At 38.2% G+C, this 17,805-nt stretch overlaps 1 protein-coding gene across 12 annotated transcripts in view; it reads right to left on the minus strand.

Moving 5' to 3' along the window:
- Positions 1-17,805, minus strand: part of ptprt (protein tyrosine phosphatase receptor type T) — a 412,332-nt gene that overhangs the window by 129,702 nt on the left and 264,825 nt on the right. For 6 of the 12 annotated variants that reach the window (XM_023298802.3, XM_023298799.3, XM_023298798.3 and 3 more), the window contains exons 16-17: positions 16,073-16,129; positions 521-656 (exon numbers count right to left, since the gene is read on the minus strand). In XM_023298802.3, coding sequence (XP_023154570.1) covers positions 521-656; positions 16,073-16,129 — 193 coding nt within the window. The remainder of the gene's footprint in view (positions 1-520; positions 657-16,072; positions 16,130-17,805) is intronic. The other 6 variants (XM_035943149.2, XM_035943147.2, XM_035943148.2 and 3 more) reach the window with 2 other exon arrangements.

Consider the following 17,805-nt stretch of genomic DNA (forward strand, 5'->3'; position numbering starts at 1 on the left):
ATATCCACATATATCAATTCCTACCTATATCTAAGCTGTGAGGACACTTGAAAATGACATTTTTCGGTTTATCCATTAATCTCTGTCTCTCTATCTTGCATTAAAGATGTTAAACATAGAATTATTCCATATCGACACAATGGTCATTAAGATGATTGGTAGCCTCCATCTCCTGCCAGTGGTGCTCTTGTTGCTGTCACCTTTTAACAGATTTTTCAGTCGGCTGTTGGGTCTGTTCACCATCTGCTGTCACCAGAAACTATCAAAGTTTCAGATGAGTTTCCTGTGGAGCAGCAGCCCTGTTCCTGGTTTGTGCCAGAAAGGAAATCAACAATAAATGTGGAAATTCAGATTCAGTGTTGCACCACAGACAGACTCCAATGGAGGCTACCAACTGTCTTGTCCACAGGGTAAGAGAACGGCATTGGAGATACAAAATGACATATTGATAATGCATCTTTGTTAAAACGCTGTGCAGTAAATAGTACCTGAGGTTTGTTTGCTTTTTTTTTCTACTTACCTGCGTTTGAAGGTGAGAACAACTCCGAGGAGGATGATGATGAACATGAGGATCCCTGCGATCACTCCGGCCATCTTCACCGTGCTGTCAACCTGCTTCTCCGGCTCCATGGCATCCGAGTCCTGAGTGGATGCACCTGCAAACACACACATGTAGGCACACACACGCACGCACACACACACGCACGCACAGACACACACACACACACACACACACACACACACACACAGGTATGCACATAGTCACATCGGTAGGCAACCTCAAACAAATAGTAGTTACACAAATGATCATACATGCATACATGCACACAATCAAGCAATCAAGAACACACACACTCACACACACACACACACTCACACACACATATATATATATATATATATATATATACACATATATATACACACACACACACACACACATATATATATATATATACACACATATATATATATATATATATATATATATATATATATATATATATATATATATATTTACACTACCCGTCAAAAGTTAGGGGTCACTTAGAAATGGCCTTATTTTTTAAAGAAAAGCATTATTTATTTATTTTTTTAATAAAGATAATATTAAATTAATCAGAAATACAGTCTAGACATTGTTAATGTGGTAAATGACTATTCTAGCTACTCTAGCTATCTACATAGGGGTACAGAGGAACATTTCCAGCAACCATCACTCCTGTGTTCTAATGCTACATTGTGTTAGCTAATAGCGTTGAAAGGCTAATAGATGATTAGAAAACCCCTGTGCAGTTATGTTAGCACATGAATAAAAGTGTGAGTTTTCATGGATAACATGAAATTGCCTGGGTGACCCCAAATTTTTGATCGGTAGTTTATATACATATATTTATGCAGGCAGACAAAAACAGACACATGGTATGTTATCTTTAAAGGACACACTTGATCCCAAAGTGAAGATAAACTCTGAGCATTTCATCCATATGCAAGGAGTCAAACACAACTTTTAAAACTCATGCAGTGGGAGGCAAATATTAGCAACATGCTAATGAACACAATAAACAAACAAGGTTAATTTACAGGGAAGAAATGTGGAGAGTTTTGTTCAAAAATGAAATTTTAAGAGAGGGTAAATCATTTCAAACAGAGAATTCACAGGCAAATTAAAGAAAATTATGAAAACAATGGAAAGTCAGGCACTACATGTGAGATCTTTTTGAGAATCCAACACTTTTTTTTGGTGCCATATTTCATTTTGGAACAAAATGGTTAAACACATTGTGGGTGGTCATTGTGAAACCATTTTACACTCTTGAGGAAAATGTAAAATGACAGTTACATGAACAAGTAACATATACAGTAATATACAGCGATGTAGGAAACATGGACATGATGTAAATATTGAGAGAAAAAAAACAGTTCTGTAGCCAATAAACAGTTAGCACTCACAAACCGCTGAAAACCAGTTATTTATACTCTGCAAACTCAAAAAATTAATAGCATTATAAAAAGTTTTTTTTTTCTTTTCTTGACAAACAAATAAACACAACATGAATATAAAGAAGAGTGCCAACCATCACAAAGCTACAAGTATGTTTTTCTTTTCTTTTCTCCAACTCGGTTGCAAACATTGAAACCTGCCCAAGGACAAACAATGCACAAACGTAAAAGTCACACAAAGACGACAAGGTTTAAACCCAACAAATGCACGTAGAAAATGTAACGCATGGAGGCCTGGATCACTTCTCTTTATATACAAGGGTTAAATAATATGGCAAACAAATGAACAAACAGAGGATAGAAAACAAAACCTAGGGGCAGTGGACACAAGGTTGTTATGTTGTGTGGATTACATAAAAAGACAATACATGTTGACACAGGTAAAAGCACCGCTGGCACAATCTGGTTTGTGTGAAAGCTCTGAACTCTGGTATTTATCTATAGGCTGTTTCTTAAAACTTGCTTATAGATACTGTATATTCTTTATCTTATAATAACTAGAAGGTTGTTTTATTTTGCGTTATTGTATCCAGTAGTGTGACAACAGGTGTGATGTGTGTACTGAACAGTGCTAGCTTTGTGCAGGAAGTGAGAGAGACGTAACATAAAGGAAGTTCAGGGAGCTGCTGTTTAGTTCAACAGATGGTCTCTTTCCCAAAGTGTATATAATGTTAGAACTTACATAAGTTTAACCTCTGGCCATGAAATTATGTAAAAACTGACCATTGGAAGCTGTATTCTGGTTTTGCGCATTGGACAAAAGACTCTTGACACACTGTCTGAGTGTTTTGCATGTTTTCTACAAGTTTAAGAGTGTCAGGCAGATTCTAATGACATTCGATGTGGAGACCGAAAGGTAACTGTCAATAGACTGAATTAGAAATGGTACATAGCCAGTGATGGAAATGGAAAGTATGGCAAAGTCGGAGAGGGTTTCACCTCTGAATACTGAAAGGGATGTACTATAAATCCTGTTTGCTGCTTAGATACCTTCAAAACAACATTGGCCTGGTGATACATATGCCTTATAATCCTTTTGTGGTTTCAAGATTATGCACTATTATGGTATAAGATGTCATTTACGCTGTACAATACAATATTCTAGCATTTCATCTGGGATCATCATGGATTTATTACAGGTCTTTAAACCCCAACAACACCAAGCCTACCATCAAGCATGGTGGTGGCAGTATTATGATCTGGGGCTGTTTTGTGCCAGTGGAACTGATGCCTTAAACAAAGTAAACTAAATAATGAATCAGGAAAAAAAACTCATAAGCCAGAACCTTGGGTTTTGGATTCCAATAAGACAATGACCCCAAATCAGATTAGAATTAAGGTTTTAGACTTGTGTCCCCGAAGTCCTGACTTTAACCCCATCAAGAACCTGTGAACTATGATGAAGTAAGTCAGAAAGGCAAACAAATTTAGTTTAACTGCAACATTTCTGTTTTGAGTAGCGATCAAAGATACAACCAGAAGCTTATGGACAGAAATCAAAAGTACCAAGTTTAGGTAAACAAGTATTAGCATTGCTGTGTGTATATTTTTGATGCATCATTTAAAAAAAATAAATACTTTCAGAAGACCTATCATATATCTATAAAAGAACCAAAATGCCTGATTGCTTTTTTTTGTTTTTTTTTTTTTTGTTTGGTCATTTGTTTCATTGATTCCATTATAGAAGATTAAGAGTTACAGGAGACATTGGAAACTCAAGACTGCCATTATATACATGGTCCTGAGAGACTGTATATCCTTCAATTAAAACATATGTGACGGTCATTATAATGTCTGCTATTGTAACAAGTGTTTTCTTTAACACTTTTCTTTATGCTAAATACATATCTGTTTATCAAACCAGGATATGACAAAGACACTGAAGAAACTCCATGAACTCCTAGTCATAAAAAACACAAATTCAGATTAATAAGAGTCTCCAGGCGGATGGTACTGACACATGTGATCCCTGGTTCAGTTCTAGCGGATCCCCTTTTGAGCATGTCATCTGCCGTCTTTCTTTCCTCCTACAACGGACACTTTTGTGCGAGGAAAACATAATTACTGGAGCCATAACCTTATAAAGCGACTTGTATGACCTGAAGACACGCGGCGGTTACTGAAGAAAAAAAGCTACGTTTCCATTGCATAGCTACCAGTGGATAATAATTTCAAATGACATCCCGCAGGTCACGCTAAAAGGTTCAAGTGTTTCTCAAACACCATATCGAGCCCAAGTTACACTCTCTGCTCTCCAATAGATGCTGCTCTGTTGGTCAGTAAGAAAATCTGCCCTTGGTGGGAGGATGAATGGAGGCAGTCAAGGTCACACAAACCCCAGAGAATGGAAGAAACAGAAGTGGTGGTGAAGACTTACATACATAAATAGATATATCTATAGAATACCTACAGAGTGGTATAGGAAGAGAGGGGAGCATGATTGAGAAAGTGACAAGAAAAATTTAAAAAGTAGAGAGTGATGCAGAGATAACAGAAAGAACAATCAGAAAAAAAGGGGAAGAAATGGATTAAGTGGTGGAAAGGACTGGCATGACATAAAGACAAGACTGAAAAGACAAGACAAGCAGAAGACCCTGAGATCCTGCACACGAAACCTCCCATTCTCTTGCAGAACGGTATACTGAATCGACTCTTGTTATAACCTTGATAGACAAAGACAGCCGATTAATAGAGTAATACTGCTGCGTGGGAGTTCGGTTTAATCCCCTGTCTCCGTCATCTTCGCCCCCTCTGCAATAACAACACAAGGTTGGCAGTGGAATACACTGAGCTAACGGCTTAAGCACCTAACCTTGGCACGCTCGGTAATATCTGCCGCAGCCCTCAATGGCTGCGGCGACGGGATGCTCTTTTTAAAAAAATCTGAATGCCTTCAATGATAACACATTCGCTGCCTTTTGTAGCCCAGTCACAGACAGCGTCCCAGTCTTAAAGTTGTATCATCTTTGGGGAAAACAGAAATTAAGAAAATGCAATTGTCATTCTCCATTCTACGCCTTAATCCAAGAAAAAAAAAGAGAAATGTCTTTCTTCCCTGCATGTTTTCAATTGAAATCAGTCATCACCTAGACATTTTAATGGAGGTGCTAAGTGCTGCACTTCTCTACATATTCCCTGGTGCAAAAAACGGGATTTTACATTGAGACTGAATGGGTTTTTGGGGTTTTTTCTTAAAGGAAAAAGTGGCTTTTAGTTAACTGCTCAGAAGCAGCTGTAATTATTTGAAAGCTGACCAAAGAATTAAAAAAAAAGACTTTTCTCTTCTTATTGAAATCTGTTACCAGTTCATCTTTTTAAATTCAGTCTCTTAGAAGGCGACCACTTGGATGCAGACAGGTCCAAAATTAAAAGCAGAAAAAGTGAAACATTTGTGTGGCACTGAGATTATTTTCACACCTGTGCACAACCAAGCAACTGCTGCAGAAAGGCAAAGTAGGTCTTCATCTGGTTAAGAAAGTTTGGACTTACTCTGATGTTGGAAAGTTATTTTTAAGAACTTAAAGAATGCATAAACTGGAAGTGTATTTTCACCAAGTTGCACACATGATAAAAGGTCATATATATTATCATTCACGTGCAACACAATGTAGCATTAGAACACAGGAGTGATGGTTGCTCGAAATGTTCCTCTGTACACCTATGCAGATATTCGATTAAAAATCAGCTGTTTCCAGCTAGAATAATCATTTACCACATTAACAAGCATCCTACACCCATTCATATGTAACTTGTATATTTCAACCCCAAACTCCACCCAGCCACTGCCTATAATAACCTCTCTGTTAGCCAAATGTTTACTCGATCAATTCAATTTCAGACAGTCAGGCTTGATATAAAGGAGTGTGCAGCCGCCTATTTTTATCCCATTAGCAGCATCAGAAAATAGCCGAGCAGGAACACTTCCTGGTAGCCTGTGGCACCACAATCAGCAGAGGTGTGTGGAAGTGCAAACTCCAACTTGTCGGCGTCTGTCAAGCACATTACAGTTACACGAGAGCCTTGGGCAATCGTGCAAGAGACGAGTTCACACATTTCCCTGTAGTCCGTGCCCTGGTAATCACCCCACAGGTGTATTAAACCTCAATTTCCCCCCTGAGTGATCCACAATATGTATCATCTGACACATTTCACTGTGACCCCATTTGTTCACACTCGAGTGGCCCATGTGCTGATTGGGTTCAACAGTTCATGATGTAACAGCGGAGGACCCCATCTGGTGACGGGTTCGGCTCCATTGAACACCGCGATTGGCCAGCCTGGGAGCTGCTCGGCCAGTCGGGCCAACTGAGATTGGGGCGGGGGGGTCTGACCGGGGCAGAGAGGAAGGGATATAATGTGTCCATTGGAAAAGGGGGTAAAAGTTGAGACGGAGCAAATCGCCACAACAAAAACAGGATTGATTCACAACTGCTGCAAATACAATATGGAGGACGCCGCGGCCCCGTTTGTTATCACATCGTCACTGTTGGCTAACAGGTGGCCAGTAAGTATGGACAATTTATGGATCCATCTTACTGTCTTGCCACCGGTGCTGGCAGGTGTTTCAGGTATTATTTTCTTGGCACATCTCGGATCTCTAAAAAAGACAGTTGGAACAGCATAACTGTGCATGCATTCAACTATATGAAGGTCCTCTTCTTTGCATAAACAATTTAATATTTAACTTCCTGAGTTAACCTCAGAGGATATGGAGCAAAAACACATGGATGTTTAAGTGTCCAGTGGTTTTAATTCATATTTTTTCTCAAAAAAAAGGTTCAAGAAAGTGTCAGCAGTGGACGGCAGCAGTTATACACAACATATTATGAATCAAACTGTCAAATTTAAAAGGTTAGGCCTTAATAATATGAATGTAAATAATTTCTAGTGATCAAAAAGTCCACAAAATGACCCAAATATCATCATCCTTTACTTAAGATGAAAGCGTCTTTGTTGACTTGTTCTGCTTCCTTTTAATGGGTTTAATGCTGCTATGGGGAATCAAAATGTGTTTTTTTTCAAATGTAATATGTTGTTTATGCTTAAAAATATATGGTAGATTTCGCATAAACAGAGCAAAGAATGGATTTGTTTTTGCAAAATGAACTGCTTTCACATCCAAACACTTCCAAAAATCCTCACAGCCGCTTCTGCCAACAATCAGGTTATTTATGCTGCTCGTCTGTACGTGTAGAAGAAGAATGTGGCCAGACTGGCGTTAAATTCTCTTCTTTTTTTTCCCTGTAAAATCCTCCCAGGAGAAAGACATCAGACATGAATGGGAGAGGTATAACTGCTCCGACTGTCTCTGCAGACGCCAGAATTAACAACCACTTGGCCTTCACGATGATAGGCTGTCATACCAGGGGAATACTGTGGACAACAAAACAGTTACTGGTGGCTACGGGGGGATATAAAAACACACAGAAGCTAACTCTGGTAGCTTGTAAATGTGGTGCAAAGGGATACTGCAATGCTGCACTGTAGATGCTGATATGAACAGAACAAACGATCATTATGTGCACTGAACTCTTCAGCATCTTAGAATAAAAATGAAGTTTGGCTACACTGAATATACACTAAAACTACTTTAACAAAGCTTCTACATTTAGTCTTTTTTTCTTAATGTTTTACAAAAAAATGTGCTAATTTATATTCATATTTACTATTAGCGTCATAGACGGTTGTTTAGGTGCAATAATTGCGTTGCATTTACAACACATACCTACTGTTTTAGGCAATACACATGGAAAAGAAAAACTATTTAGGGATGCCTTAAAATTGAAAGCATACCACTATACCCTAAACAATAAACCAAAAGTAGAATCATCTCCTCCTTAAAATGTTTGCCTAACTTGTTCTAGATAAAGTTCAAGGTTGTCCAGCATTCATTTATTTATTTTTTGACAGATATGAGCTTATAATAATAAAAATGTGGTAATAATCATATATACTAATCATTACAGAAGTGGTGAGTTAATAGAAAATAATTATCCTGTGGTAATGTAGTAACTTAGTACTCTCAACATAGAACAAGCTTTCACTTAAACGCAACAAATTGAAGTTATATTAAGAGGAGTTAATTATAAATAAATAAAAAAGTATAAATAATATGTATTTTTCTCAATAGTTTCTGCAATACCAGTTCATGTATCATGTGCAGCAGTTAATATTATGTGCAATATTTCCATTTCTCATGTGCAATATTTTAATTTGAAGTGTAATATTTTGATTCCATTTTCAATATTTCACTTTTACATACAAATGAGTTAATGCATTCTGCAAGAGTTTGTGTTCATCTCATTTTTCTGGTACAATATTTCATTATCATGTGTGATATTACTTATAGTGTCACTATAACTGCCAGCATTACTACTGTTGTATTAAAGACTTATTTTAGCTCATTTATTTTATTTCAGGAATGTATTACACTTTTATGTCACTTCTTTCCTACTTTTTAGACGCTGCATTTCTTATGTTATGTAATTTTTTTTCTGATTGATAATGTGGTTCTTTCTAATCTATCAGTCTATAACTGACATGACTGAAAAGCATGAAAACAGCATATAAAGATTAGTTTTTCTTTTTTTAGTTAATTTTATCTAAAAGAATGTTATGATAAATAACCATAATTTTATTTGTGCAATCAATATAAATGAAAAAAATAAAATAAAGTGGCATGAGTGTACATCAACTAAGATATTAGCTTTTTTTTTGTTTGTTTTGTTTTGTTTTGTTTTGTTTTTTTTACCCTGCCAAGGAACGCGACAGAGTTTTGTGATGATCGGCGTACGTTTGCCTGCTTATCTGTGTGCAACATTACTCAAAAACGGACAAACAGATTTGGATAAAATTTTCAGGGATGGTCAGAAATGACACAAGGACCACTTCATTACATGTTGGCAGTGATGTGGTGTATAGTCTGGATAAAAGGATTTGTTGTTCTCCCTGTGCATGCATGGGTTCTCTCTGGGTTCTCCGGCTTCCTCCCACAGTTCAAAAATATGCTGAGGTTAATTGATTATTCTAAATTGTCTGTAGGTGTGAATGTGAGAGTGATTGTTTGTCAGTATATGTATTGCTGCGATGGACTGGTGACCTGTCTAGGGTGTCCCCTGCCTTCGCCCAAGTCAACTGGGATAGACTCCAGCCCCCCCATGACCCTAATGAGGATTAAGTGGTGTATAGATAATGGATGGATGGATGGATGGATGGATGGATGCTGGAGTTTAAATTCCGGTTTAATTAATTAAAGTCTACAAGTCCATGCAGTTCTGTTATTACCATAATAAATGGAAACATCTGCAGAGTGCCAGTCACCTTACATGAACTCTGAATGTAAAATAGAGAGAATTTTTTGTTAAAAAGTGAAGATTATAGCTCATTTTGGTATCAGTGCAGCATGGAAGGCAGATAGATGCATTAAGGGGGACTTCCTCAATGTTTGCCTTTCTAACTGTAATAACACTGGCTGGCTGATGATACTGATTGCTTCCAACAGACATTAATCCCCTGAATTTCTTATGTTCCTGAATACACACCAGCTGTGTGAGTTTATGTGTAATCTCCTTTTCATTTATACATTTCTTTTCTTCTTCTTCTTCTTTTTTTAAAATTTCTCCTACTTGGAGAGCTTGATAAAATTATCAGTGAGGAATTATGGGTAAAACCAGAGATATTAAAAACATAATCTCGTCCAAATGGAGAGAAGATTGATTCTCCCAGCTACCAACGCACTGCTGCAGCCCTGAATGGCATATTAAATGCTGCTTTTCTCTCTCTCTTTCTCTCTCTCTCTGTGTGTCACAGGTACAGATTACTGTTTGATGGTGGGTGTTTTGCATTTGTGTGTACGTTCATGCACCAATATCTTGTTCCTTACCCCCCCCACCCCGTTCCAACCTTTAGCATGTGTCCCTGAGTGTTTATGTACCTCATACAGTGGGTGTTTGTTGTTATTATTGCAGCAGTACACCTATTGTGTGACATTATTAAATGGAATAATGAGTTAATAGACTATAGCTAGGAGTCGATTCGCTGTTTGTGTGTGAGAACACAAAGAAATATATCACAAATCTCCGTATGCAGTTTACGCAGGTGTGTTTTCTCGCTAGTGTGTCTTGCATGAGGGTTGATTTGAAGGTTTAGCTCTCAGGTATTGTTTGTCAGCAACTGTGGGATGCATCCTGTGTGGATTAGCGTTAGCATGGCTGAGTGTGTTTAACAGGATTACTAATCTGAACTATGCTGCCACAGCGCTCCGTGTCACCTGCTCTTAAATGTAGCTTTGGCTGTGCATGCATGCATGTATTTATACCACTAGACTGGTGCATATGTAACAGTTCACCTGTGAATATGTGTGTGTGTGTGTGTTTGTGGTCGGATGGTCTCCAGATTAACACGTCTTCCTCTAAAACTGTGACTCACACAGGTTTCCATTAATGTCAATGTCAGCAGGACACAGTTCTTTAAGTACTTTAGAGCTTTAAAGACCTAAAACTACTTAAATGCTTCATCATCTGGCCTTTATGTAGGATCAGGAGGTTGTTAACACGGAAAAATGTATGTCATTGTGTGTATACGTGAATTTTATGACATTATGCATTATCCTTTAAATGGAAATGTAGACGTTTAATAGCCCAAATATGAGAAACATTCAAAAATATGAAAAGTAAGAACATCAAACAAATCATTTGCAACTGATTTTATGATCTTTCTGGCACATGCATGCTTTACATTCATTAATGCATGTGATATTTAATGTTTTAAAGAATTATATCCACTTATCTGTGACTGTTTTTATTATTTTTGAACAGAACACACAAAAAGTGCAGCTTCTGCGCAATAAGACAAATCTATTACATGCCCCAAGTGTTTCCTTGTGTGTATTGTTTTTTTGTATTTGATGCATTTTAGTGTGTGAGTGTGTGCTTTAGGCCCAGTGTTGACAGCTACATGACAGTTCCCATATCCCCACTGTACCTATTTTCTCAAAACAATCCTAAAATGCATCGCAGCATGTCGTACAACGACCAAATCAATTACCGGGATACACAAACACGTCGTGTTCCAATCGAACTTTGATTCCCTCTTTAAGGGAATTTGTTTCTTACAAGGAAAACGGACCCGAAGGCCAAAGCGAACTCTGCTGCTGTGAGCCAGAAAGCAGAAAGGGTGGTGGGGAGGTTTATAAAAAAAAACAACCTGGAGTTAAAAGGTAAAACATAAGTAGGGGGTTATTATCACTATTTTTGTTGCTAAAGGTAATGCATACATGTAAACATTATCCATTTAGCAAGAGATAGTACTTGTATATCCTAAGAAAGACCCAGAAATGTGCAGAAAGTAGCTTTAACCACAAACCAGCCAAAATATCTCTATAAATATACCCCCCAAAAAAGTTGCACACTCTAATATTTTGTTGAACTGCCTTTAGTTTTGAGTATGGCACTCATTCGCTGTGGCATCGCTTCGATAAGCTTCTGCAATGTCACAGCATTGATTTCTGTCCAGAGATGCATTCATTTTTCACCAAGATCTTATATTGATGATGGGAGAGTCGGATCGCTGCACAAAGTCTTCTCCAGAACATCCCAAAGATTCTCAATGAGGCTGAGGTCTGGACTCTATGGAGGCCAATCCATGTGTGAAAATGATGTCTAATGCTCCTTGAACCACTTATTCTCAATGTGAGCCCCATGAATCCTGGCATCGTCATCTTGGAACATGTCCATGCCATCAGGGAAGAAAAACTCCACTGACGGAAAGACCTGATCATTCAGTATATTCAGGTAGTCAGCTGACCTCATTCTTTGGGAACATAACGTTGCTGAACCTGACCAACCCCAGATCATAACCCAAACCCCCACAGACTGGTAGGTACTAGCCATGATGAGTGCATCAGTTCATCAGCCTCTCTTCTTACCCTGATGCTCCCATCACTTTGGAACAGGATAAATCTGGACTCATTAGACCAAATGACCGACCACGTTTGTTCCTCAAAGATGATGGTTCACCACTATCTTTCGGGTTTTAATAATGCATTGGAAGCTTCTTTACCTGATTGTAGTAGTTTCAGAAATCTCCTTGTTTTCTTTGCTTGATGCAGGTCAATAATTTGACCCTTCTGAGACAGATTAACATCCTGTCTATGACCGTCTTCTGACACGGTTGTTTAAAAAATGAGGAGCTCCTCACTGCATCAGGGTTAAATAAGTGCTGCTGAAACATATCCATCACTGCAGTAATTATCTGATGAAAGGCTCTTACCTATTTGCTTAGTTAAATCTAGGTGGCAACTTTTTTTTGACCAGGCAGTGCTTTTGCTAAAGTGACTAAAACTCGACCTATCTACTCATTTTATGTCATTCTTTTGCACATATTGCTTCTTTTGCACTTTCTTTTCCGTCTCTACCCTTCTCTCCAACCCCAGATGCTGGTGAGCACATCGCGACCTGGCTTCGAAGATTTATGGGGGGACAGTTGAACACTTTGTCGCGTCGCTGTGAAGCAGATGGAGAATTCACGGCAGAGCTAGAAGGGCAAATTTAGCATAAGACAACAATTCGCCACAATGTCTGTCTGCTGGAGAGTTGCACCTGTCTGCATGCACATTTCCTACTGTAGGAAGGTGAAGAAAAAAAACAAGAAAATGCTAGGGCCTGAGTCAGACTTCATCTTTTCTCTGGCTTTCTTCATGGCAGATTCTCTCTTCTCTTTTCTTTTTTTCTAAAAAATAATATTCTGTCTTTTATCCATCTCCCAAATCCTCTCATTCTCTATTTCTACTATCAGCTCTAAACGCAGTCGAGGCCTGTGCAGCCCGAGCAGCATTTCATCCATTGCTTACCGGTTTTGTGCCCTTAAAGTGTCACATCGTCTCCAGATATTCACCTACAAACACTCCAGAGCAGTTTCTTTTTACAGTCTGACTCAATCGGTTGAAAATTCAGAGGGCAAACCGATCCGCTAAGCAGCAAACAGGCAGCAGCACTTGGTGATGACGGGCGGGGAAATGGGAGGAAAGCAAGCGTTTGTGTGTGAAGTAGTGCGGGTCAATGACAAATAGAATTCAGACATGACTCCTCCAACGTTTCACTTTTGCAGTGCAGTCACATACACAGATAGCGAGGCCACATGTTGCATCAGTGTTGCAGGGAGCCGGAGTCAGTTACGACACGACTCCGTACACCAGCAATTATACTCGACCTCAGGACTAATGGTAATGGGAATTGAATCTGACACATAGTACGAGTGTACGGATGACAAGGGGTTGGGTTTGACGCTCCTGTGAGCTACAGCAGTCGAACACGTGCTGGGAATAAATTAAAAAAATACACTCCCAATGCAGAATCACACTTATCAGTTCGCAACGCTCGGAAAATCACTTTAATTCGGCAAATTAAAACAATGCAACCGTAGTCTTTTGACTGAGGGACATTAAAGGCACTTTTCACACTGCAGACCCCGTTTTCTTCAGTCTGGCATTAGAACATGTGACTGATGATGCAACTCAACACCATAGGACAAGACACACAGGACAAGTTGCAATGGCACTTTTTTGAGTGTTTGCTTCGGTTTCAAGGTTTCATATTATAGTCAGTGAGGCATTTAATCGTTTAACTGACTTATTTTCAGCAGTATTACAAAGTTATTGCAGTGGTCTCCCATGTATAACATTTTACTACTGCAGTGGAGGTACAGTATTTATTGATTTGAGTGAGTGTTCATTCTAAATCGCATTGCACAAGTTATTGCAAGCAGATTTTGCAGTTAAAAGAGGTTAAAAAAATCACATTTATGTCTTGTGTGATTGAATGTAAGTAGAGCTTCAATTGATTTTGATTTTGTAGACATAGCTCACATTTTTGCAAACAAATTGAACTATATTTTTTGAAGAATTGAAGCAGGACAGATGGTAAATACATAAAAATGTATAAAACCAGGATTCACATTCAAATCAATCTGCTCCAGAAGTGGACCGACTTCAAAATTCCAAGAAGACATATTTACAAGACTGTAAACAGTCGGTGCAACCAGTACATCCTTCTTTTTTTTTTAATTTGAATTTTAAAATTTAAGCAGAGTGAAAGGCGACAAACTCAACTTTATAATTTTGCAGTTTGAGCCGATTGAAGGGAATGTGAGTCAATCTCAGCCTTCAAGTGCAACGTTAACATTTTGCACCAGTCTTTCTGGGTTTATTTAAGAAAAAAATGGAAAAGAAGTGAATTGGCGTCTGCTAACGCTGAATGAGAAATACCTTTAAAGGTAATGCAGAGTGGATGTGGGTTAAAAATATATCACTCACAGATTAATTTAAGTTTAATGCATCATATATTGAGCCCTGGTCACTTTTACCTGGTGCATTTGTCTGTTTATTAATCGAAAACCAATATATTATTAATCAGTGCTGATGAATTTCCATTAAACACAAAGGGAACCTCTAATTTATTTATTTGCTCTCTATAAGGAAGCATTACAATGTGAAAGTGTTAAAAAGGAATTAAATGATCAGCAGTGAAATGAAATGCATCTTTAATGCACCCAGATGATTTTTTTTTCTGCTTTCATATGAATACAATCTATATTTATTGGGTTACAGTCCACAGATGTGTGCAGAATTCTTTCCGCCGGGCCTCGCCACCTCAATTTCCCCCAGGACAATAAGTGTTATTGTATTCATGTAAAGTCACCTCATATTCCTGACAAACAACTGTGACAGCAGTTTGCGATTGTGCTCGTTGCTGACTGATTCCCCCTCGTGTCCCCATTGTTCACGTCAACATTTTGATTGTTGTATCGCCGGGTGACATTCATATTCCGCTGTCACATCTCGGCATTCCAAAAACAAATCTTAAAAGGATTAGCATTGACATGGTTTTGACACAGTTCGTCAAGCAATGTTGGGCTCCTGTGTGTTTACCGCGCACGGATGATTGGATTTTAAAGAACTGTGTTAAACAGTTTCACTATATTGTTGTTATTTGGATTCACACAGCGCTTAATGATGAACCACTGAGTGTAGTGTAGCATTTATCTTTTCAGATATTAGCATTATTCAGTAATTAGTGTCACATTTGTCCAAAGTTTTGGATATCTCACCACCTATTTCTATATTTAAATGCCTCATTTATTGTAACATTTCATGTAAACCTCAAAGGTAGACGGTAGCTTTCTTTTGTTTTTCCTCCACTCTTTTATAGATATGAGCATAATAGTTGTGCAGAAAACTGATCAGTCGGGGTCCAGTGGCTCTTTCTAAAGTAAATAATTGTCTTTGTCCTCTCATTTACAACAGTTTAAGTGCTTTGCTCAGTCTGTGAACATGGCATACAATTGAATTACGGGTATTTACTGTATTTGATGGGCCACAACAAACACCAGGGGATTATTGATGAAAGACGATAGTGAGCAATGAGCTGCAGGGTGTGTTTTGTGGCCGACGGGGGAACTATCGAAATGCGAATCGGCATCATCTACTACTCTGATGTGCACTAAACACATGACTGACACCACACTTACAGTAAATGTCTCATGTATTATAGCTGAAGATGACTTTTATTCTTGTCATTCTTTCTCCTTTTTATTGATTTTCTGTCATTTTTTCATTAATATTAAATTCTGCTCTATTATAAGGTAACAGACAAGCAAAACCAGATTCTTGTGCAAGTTTAGTGTCACGAAACTGTATCTTGTGTGTGAAAGCAGCATGGTTTCACTAGTGTGTGTGTGTGTGTGTGTGTGTGTGTGTGTGTGTGTGTGTGTGTGTGTGTGTGTGTGTGTGTGTGCATGCAAGACAGAGAAAGAGAAGGTTCAAATACAGCCAGCAACACTCAAAGCAGAGCAGACATGCAAACAATGCAGTAAGATGAGAAGGTGATGAGAAGGAAAGACAAAAAAAAGAGAAAACAGAAAAAACCAAGAGAATAAAAAAAAAACAAAAAAAGGAAGGGGAAGGTGTAGGGCAAAGGGACAACCAAAATGGAGTAGTGTTTGAGTTGTGTTCATGGTTGTATCGTGACATAACATCGGGAAGAAAATATTCTGCCTATAAAGCAATAATCACCTTCGCTTGGGATGACTAGAATGTACGGCGTTGTTATTTGTCCCCTACCTATTACCACTAAGGCCAAGGGCCGCACGTCGCCGCCGGAAAGCATGAGAAAAGAGAGGAAAAAGAGAGAGAGAAAAAACAAACAAACAACAAAAAAAGGAAAAAAAGAAAGGAGAAAAAAGTCTAAGAAAAAAAGATGTATAGTCGTCTTTATCCATTTCATCAAGGTTTAGATCTCCCTGGTTTTCAATTGCACAATCTGTCTTAGAGGAGAGAAATTGCAGTGGTGAGAGATAGCACTAGAACAATGAGATCAATAGCACTCAGCTGGGATATGACTGGTCTTATTGCCAGGAAATAACCGTCAACGGGCATCTCGACCGGCCCATTAGCAGGAAAAAAAGGCCTAACAGATGTGTTGCTTCGGTGAGGATGTCTACTAGGAGTGGTCAGTGGATGCAGATGTGGTGTTGGGGAGTGGGGACGGGGTTAACGTTGGCCTGGCTTGAAGGGTTAATTTAAAAAAAACAAAGGGAGTAGGAAATGGAAGAGAAAAAGAAATGAACTGGATGGTTGAAAGAAACCAAAAACAAAAATAAATAAAGTATGAACTTTGTGGTGTGGCAAAAGTTGGTGCAAAGACACAACTGGCTTCTGCCGCGTCGGTAGAGTTCAGTCAAAATCAGATCCGTTCATAAAGGTTAACAAGGAGTAAAAAACTTTTAACAGAAGGCCAGTATTACAAATACACATACAGGGTCTAAAATCTATTCAAAGTTTTCCAAATGATTGCATATTTATTTCTTCAACAGTGCTGAGGCAATGCAGTGGCTGCAGTTGGCCTTTTTAAAAATCACCGCCTTATTAGCTTTAAATGTTAAATAGCTCTCAGGGTGACAGATTTAAGCTCAAAGATGATGTTTTATGTTCATGATTATCTAAAATCTTTCCAATTTTTCTGCTTTTCTCGGGGGCAGAATAAAAAAATTTGAAACAATCAGTTAGTTAAGCCAAAGAACCAGGTTTCTAATGAGCAAACAGACATGCAAAATTGCAAATACTTAATAACATCTACTGGTAAACCACTTATGAGGCAGTGGTAAGAGGCTAAGTGGGTATTATTTTGCTAAATTAGAAACCTTGTTCTATTATGGTGTGTATTAAAGTTTGCAAAGCAGTACCGAGCAGAAGTTCTGTTACTATGATGGATCTCCAAATCAAGTTTTTTATTCTTTTTTCTTTTGGGACAGAGACTAATCTCTGTCATTTAATTCTGCATATATTTGATAATAAGTCTGGTCTGATAGTTATATTCACCTCAACACTCATTTTACATGCATCTGATACTTTAGCCTCCTAAATGTGACTTATCTGAGTTAATTTTACAGTCAACTCTGATCAAAAAACAAACAATATACTGATATAATATGACAACTGGAGGAATGTGATTCCTGAAACTGGAATTTCAGACTCAGTCACCTGCAGCTGTACAGTGATGCAGAATAAAGACTGCAAAAATCACAAACTTCATCACAGGCGAGTTAAAATTTGGTCTGTCATGAAATGAAATTACCTTTAATTAGCTGATATGACCTGCCACCGGTGGCATTTGCGATTTTAAACAATGACAGCGACAATCAGAGTGACTAAAATGAGAATGTTGAAGTGTAAAGAGAGTCTTAGAAGAACAAGAGACAGACTAACTATGTGACAAGACGAGGTTGTGGCTCAGGAATAAGGAAGGC

Source organism: Amphiprion ocellaris, chromosome 5 (genome assembly GCF_022539595.1).
Source record: "Amphiprion ocellaris isolate individual 3 ecotype Okinawa chromosome 5, ASM2253959v1, whole genome shotgun sequence".
In the NCBI taxonomy this organism is placed as follows: Eukaryota; Metazoa; Chordata; class Actinopteri; family Pomacentridae; genus Amphiprion; species Amphiprion ocellaris.